Source organism: Macrosteles quadrilineatus, unplaced genomic scaffold (assembly GCF_028750875.1).
Source record: "Macrosteles quadrilineatus isolate MER2022 unplaced genomic scaffold, UCM_ALF_1.0 Scaffold_1__1_contigs__length_201487025, whole genome shotgun sequence".
NCBI classification, from domain to species: Eukaryota; Metazoa; Arthropoda; class Insecta; order Hemiptera; family Cicadellidae; genus Macrosteles; species Macrosteles quadrilineatus.
The window spans coordinates 48174825-48180824 of NW_026542594.1; the positions used below are offsets into that span (position 1 = coordinate 48174825).

The 6000-nt window shown below is 34.5% G+C and overlaps 1 protein-coding gene across 1 annotated transcript in view; it reads right to left on the reverse strand.

The window, feature by feature from the left end:
- LOC128982944 (FACT complex subunit Ssrp1) overlaps nucleotides 1-5077 on the reverse strand; it is a 124437-nt gene extending 119360 nt beyond the window's left edge. Inside the window, exon 1 of the mRNA XM_054402040.1 lies at nucleotides 4588-5077. Within this exon, the coding sequence (XP_054258015.1) occupies nucleotides 4588-4638 (51 nt within the window). The 5' untranslated portion in view covers nucleotides 4639-5077. The remainder of the gene's footprint in view (nucleotides 1-4587) is intronic.
- Nucleotides 5078-6000: the final 923 nt, after the last annotated feature.

The following is a 6000-nucleotide window of genomic DNA, read 5'->3' on the forward strand; positions in this document are numbered from 1 at the left end:
CAAGACAGACCCTTGAAGCACTCCTCTCTTGATCAGAGCTGTAGGCGAAGGATTCTGTCTCAGATAACCAACCCCATCAACGTTGGGTACAGAAACAAACTGTGTTCTTTCCGTAAAATATAAAGCAAACCTATGTAGTGCCACTTCTCTGATTCCTAGGTTGCACATCCTTGTCAGAAGTAAATCAGGGTTTAACTTACCATATCAGATGCCTTGCTTAGGTCAAAAAATATACCTGTTAGTTACGGTACATACCGTACTGCCTGTTGTCCAAGTCTTTCAACTAGCCTAGTCAAATATAGCCTAGGCAACTTATAAGTTTAGACCTAATAGGCAAAAATTTAACTTAGATTGGTGATTGGTTTTTGATTGACCCTCGGGATGGGAACTAAAACTTAGGCATTCCTTGTGAGAGGCATTTACAGGGTAAGTAGACTTCCGTATCTGTTGTCAAACATTCGATATATTGTTTGGTTGGCTAGGTTAGATTATGTTCACCTAACTCACCAAACGATATATCAAATTAAATGATCAATATAAGTTTATCAATCGATATTTTTATTCAGTTGTTTTTGACAACAGATACGGAAGTACCCCATTTACAGACCATAGCCTACAGCAACTTACATAGAACTTGTGTGATTTAAAATACGTAGGGGAGGGTGGGGTACAGTGGGTCACTTTTTGCTTTCATAAATTTAATTCATAGTATTTTTCATTAGGGGTTGAGTTAAATATTTATTGTTATTGCTTGGCATTTCTTTTGTTATAAAAAAATTGTTTTGCAACTAAATATTAAGTTTTACTACACTAGATAAATTGTTTTCTTTAACATTGCATTTTGACCCACTGTGCCCCGTGTAGGGGTACAGTGGGTCACATAGTGGGGCACAATGGGTCATAAAGGAAAAAAGAACAAAGTATCACACCAACATGTTATATTCCTGGAAACACAATTGCAAAACTGAAAAGCTATTTTCAGAAATGTTGCTCAATACAAAATAATGTATGCACGTTATAGGATTCAAAGTTTTGTGGAAATGTCAACTTGGTAATTTTTCTTTCTGTACCAGGATAATTTTTTGGCTTTGGTTGTTTTCTCTCAATGTGTTTATGGTCTGCCAAATAAATTCCTTCTTCATCGAACACAAAATTGTGAGTTGGCAACATTTTTCTCATGTATATCACTTCATACGCTTTTTCTGATTATATCATATGCGTTTTCAATGGGACCCATTGTGCCCCAAACGAAGTGACCCACTGTACCCCAGAGGAAGCTGCCATCTTTAAGTGATAGTAATTTTGTATTCTATGATATTAACAATAAAGTCTTATTATCTAAATGAATAAGAACAGCCGAGGATCGTTTAGGTATAGAGAAAGATAAGTTACTTTACATAAAAAAAAAACCATGGTAAATATAAATACCCCCGCCGCAGCAAACCTGCAGACTAAGCGAATTTCCATTTGACAGATTGGATTTATTTATTCCCGATTTAAATAGAATTAGTTTAACAAGTACTTAGGTTTGCTGCATCAGGGAGGGTAAAACTGTTTTTGTTTTTTTTTTTTATGTTAATAGTTAGTAAGAAATAAAAACATTTTCCAAATTTGATCAAAATATGTTCATAAACAAGCAAACTACAACAGTTTACTTATTCTCCATAAGAATAACATGGGAATCTATAATATTAAAACAAAACAGTGTTTTTTTATTTCACGATTCTGAATCAACCACTAGACCGATTTTCATGATTTTTGCGTTGAAAGAAAGATAATTTTAGGAACTAGGGAATGTCGAAGCCATAATTTTAGTTTAGGGTCCCAGTTTTATAGAAATTAAGTTTTAATTTTTAAAAAGTCTAGCAGCCGACGCTAAGATTCTAAACTAGCTTTTGGCATAAAATAATTTGCTTAACATGACAGCTGTAAACATTCAGCTTTTGTGTCACAAATTCAGCATTTGGATAAAAATGTAAAGACATACTTAGGGTTGACTTATTTATACTATGTGTAATGCTAATCATTGATACGTTCAATTCTTCTGTAAGAGGATGACAAATTAAATATACATAGTAAAATACTAGGATGTTCAAATTATTTTTTAAAGCAATCTTCGATTTGTTTTAGAGCAATATAATTTGTTTTAACAGCTGGTTAAATAAAAACTATGGAACTATGAGGTTATTTTATTTACTCTTATTTTGTCATTGATTATAGGCAATAAGTAAGATTAGTAAAGATTCAGAGTTTAAAATAGTTTAGACCAAAATTAATTAAACCACAGTACAAATCGAGGCTCTGTACACGAGTCTTAATAAAAATGGATGAATGCAAATTATTTTACTGCTCCACTTTTCAAGGAAAGATTAGAAAAATAACAATGTTTACACATTGTAATTCTTCATGGTAGCTTTCTGTTTACAATTAATGTTTGTCTGCTTAAACTTTGTTTGGATTAGGCCCGGAAATATTGATGTCATAAAAAGAAGATCAAGAATAATCAGGAATCACGATTTTAAATAACCACCATAACCTCAGCCGGGTTTTATACAAAGATTTAAACAGATGGATGACATAGATTGAACACAACGTCAACATTGACCTAGGGTACTGCAATTAGACAAACCATCCTTTTATGAAATCGTGTTCAGTTGTGGTTACGTTTGGGGGTGCCTATATCAGCGCCCCCAAACGTGAAAATATCACTTTTATTTTAACTATGAATATATTGTAGTTTAAATTAACTAATATGGGAAATTACGATGTACATTTATTCAATGAGGGTGGGTAATTATCAAGGATAGAACTGATAACGGTATGGATAATAAACATTGACAATTATGTCACTAGCTTTACTAGCGTGTTTACTTTTTATATTCCTGCTACATGTGACCATTTCTTTTTTTCAAATGAATGTTATTTGAACCAAACAGCTGTTTCCAAACAAACTGTTATTGTTTTTACTTTTCTTTGTTTACACTTATTTATTTAGCAATTAATGCAGTGAAATTGATATAAAGGATAGGTGTGACGATTAGTTTTGATGTTACGACACCAAAGTTAAATTATGTGTACTGTGAATTTTATTGGATATTATCGTTTTATTTTAGGTCGTTTCTATTCAGACCTACTGGAAATTGTGTATGGTAGTTGTATTGTGGTGATAATAATTATGGAAGAGGCAGGTATGATATGGAAGGTGGTATCGTTGACTAGGTCTATACACTTCTCAATTGACTATTACTCTCTCTACTGTAGGCTACTTATAATAGTTATAATCAGTGTGCGTCTGTGCGAATCGGCTGCAAATCTCACTTCAACGCTTTTCACATCGTAAAAATTACAGAATTGCTGTTTTATTGTAAAATTATCGGATTAAAAATGCATATCGTATAGGCCTGTGGTGGAATAAAAACATATTTGGCCACACAACATTTGTTTACAAGATGATTTTTCACATTAAAACTGCAAGAAACTTTGTCTTTAAACAGTATGTGTAAACTAGCTGATCTCAATTGTACACGGTTTTAACTGACTACTGAATTCCCGTACGTAGGACGGGCTAACACCTAGTTTAAAATTTAAAATTTTTTGGAATTTTCTCTGTAACCATTAGGCGCATAACAACGCTTCAATAACTTATACTAAATTTTATGTTTTTTGGGTCAAAAATGGGAAAAAACCTATTTTTACCCCATAAACCCCCCCGTAAACACCCGTTCCCATGGTCCGATCATGCTGGAACGCGAACTCGTTCGAATAAACGTAGGCTTACACGTTTGTACCAAATTTCATCAAAATCGGATCATTTTTGCTCGAGTTATCGTGCTGACGGACATATATATATATATATATATATATATATATATATATATATGAATTTGAACGGATGGTGTTTTTGGCCTCTAGGGACCTCAAAACGAAAAAAAAAATCGGTCCCGCGTCCAGGTCTTACCATGAGTACCGGTACTACAGTAATAGCTTATTCCCTATAAGGGAAATTCGCTAAAAAGAAGCTAACCTCAATTTTCCAGCATGGAGGCAAAACTAAACAAAGCCAACTAGCCTATCTCCCTCAAAATTTCACTCCATCTGTTGATCTGTTTCCACAATATGGACTAGCATGTAGGCAACTTAAACTAACTTATACTGGAAGCAGGAAAAGAATATCCCCTAAAAGGGAAATTTCCCCAATGACCCAGTGTCTTGAACCAAATCTTTTGGTTCAAAATACTTATCCCAAATCTTTTGAACCAAATCTTTTGGTTCAAAATATCCCAAATCTTTTGAATCTTTTTGAATCTTTTGAATCTTAAGTGTGCCCCATGACCCACTGTACCCCGTCCTCCCCTACCTAGGGGAACCAGGCTAGCCTAACTTAGACAGTGTTGTGAGTTTCAGTGATCGAGACTCTTATTCAATAACATAAGTAGGTAATAGGTACAGTTTCTTACCTGGGCTATGCTAAGTTAATATTGATTGCTTAACAATAACATTAAGCAACTAGCCCAACTTAAATTATCTGGGTGCAAGGCTAAATAGAGGTTAGTCTTTATGTTACAACCTAGCCTTTAACTTACTTACCAAAGAGCCTTTGGTTTCTGCAGATATTTCACTAAACTCCAATTCACCCATGTTGTTAACTAGGACTAGCCTAGGCCTATGAAACTTCAGTAGCCAATCACTATTCCACTAATTAATTATTCAATACAGTTTCTCTATGGTTATTAATTAGTACGTAGGCCTAATGCAGGAATTACAAAGAGCCACGATTACTAGAATCGTGCAAAGAGCGTAGCATGTCACATATAAAACGTTAAGCGAACAGAGGCAAAGGAATTAGGTTACCCAAGGTACATTTCCTCGCCGCGTCTCTAAAACAAAATAACAACAAACTTTATCTTTACCACACTAGCCTATAATGATGATGACACTGACTTAAATGTTGTTAAATAATGGTTAAATCTATTCACTGTCCTTTGACTCTTTTAATACTAAACAACAGAGCAGAGCAGAGCAGAGCAATCCTAATCGGAAATCAGAAGTTTCCACCACCACCACCACAAAGAAATTAAATTACTTAAAAAGCAAAATGAAAATGAAATATTGAAATGAGTGAGCAAACAAAACTGGAGTCTAAACCTTCGCTAAATCATCACGATGTTGTCCCCTGGCGCTGCGGAGTGGAGTGGGGGAAATGATTCTCCCTCCACCTCCCACCTCCCCTCTAGACGGCGTCCAAACAAGCCCGCGTTGTTTTACATGCATATCATATACCTTATGCTGCAGTTTTTCAATAAGTTAAAAAATGAATATTTATAAAATTAAACTGTCATAAACTAACCTAACCAATCAAACATGCAGATTATATAAAAAAAATATATAAAATAATAATCGAATGAAGGTTTACTAATCGAAAAAATAGTTCTGTTCATAAAATAAAATTATAAATGCCTTGAATTCAATTTTAGAATTTATTAATTATAAAATTAAACTGTCATAACCTAACCAAACCAACCAAACTTGCTGATAATGAAAAATCGAACAAGGTTTACTAATAGAAAAAAAATAGTTCTAAAATTATAATAGCTCAAATTGAATTTTATAATGTTTTAATTAACAAATTAAACTGTCATAACCTAACCAAACTTGCTGATAATGCAAAAATCTTAGACAAAAAGTTAGTGTACCGAGAGGATTCGAACCTGGTACCTTCAGATCCTCAGCCCGGCACGTTATCCATTAGACCACCGAGGCCGGTGTCTACAAACAAACCGTATCGTTGCGGTAATGGTGTTCCCTCAGTCAATAGAATGCTTTGCTTCCCCCACTCCGCAGTGCCAGGGGACAACATCGTGATGATTTAGCGAAGGTTTAGACTCTAGTGCAAAACAAGAAATATTTCAGTCAGTTCAGTACTCAGTAGTCGGAGTAGGGAATGGGCACACGGGAGGGACTAAGGCTAAGGTGTAGTGACGTCATTTCTCTAGTGGCTAA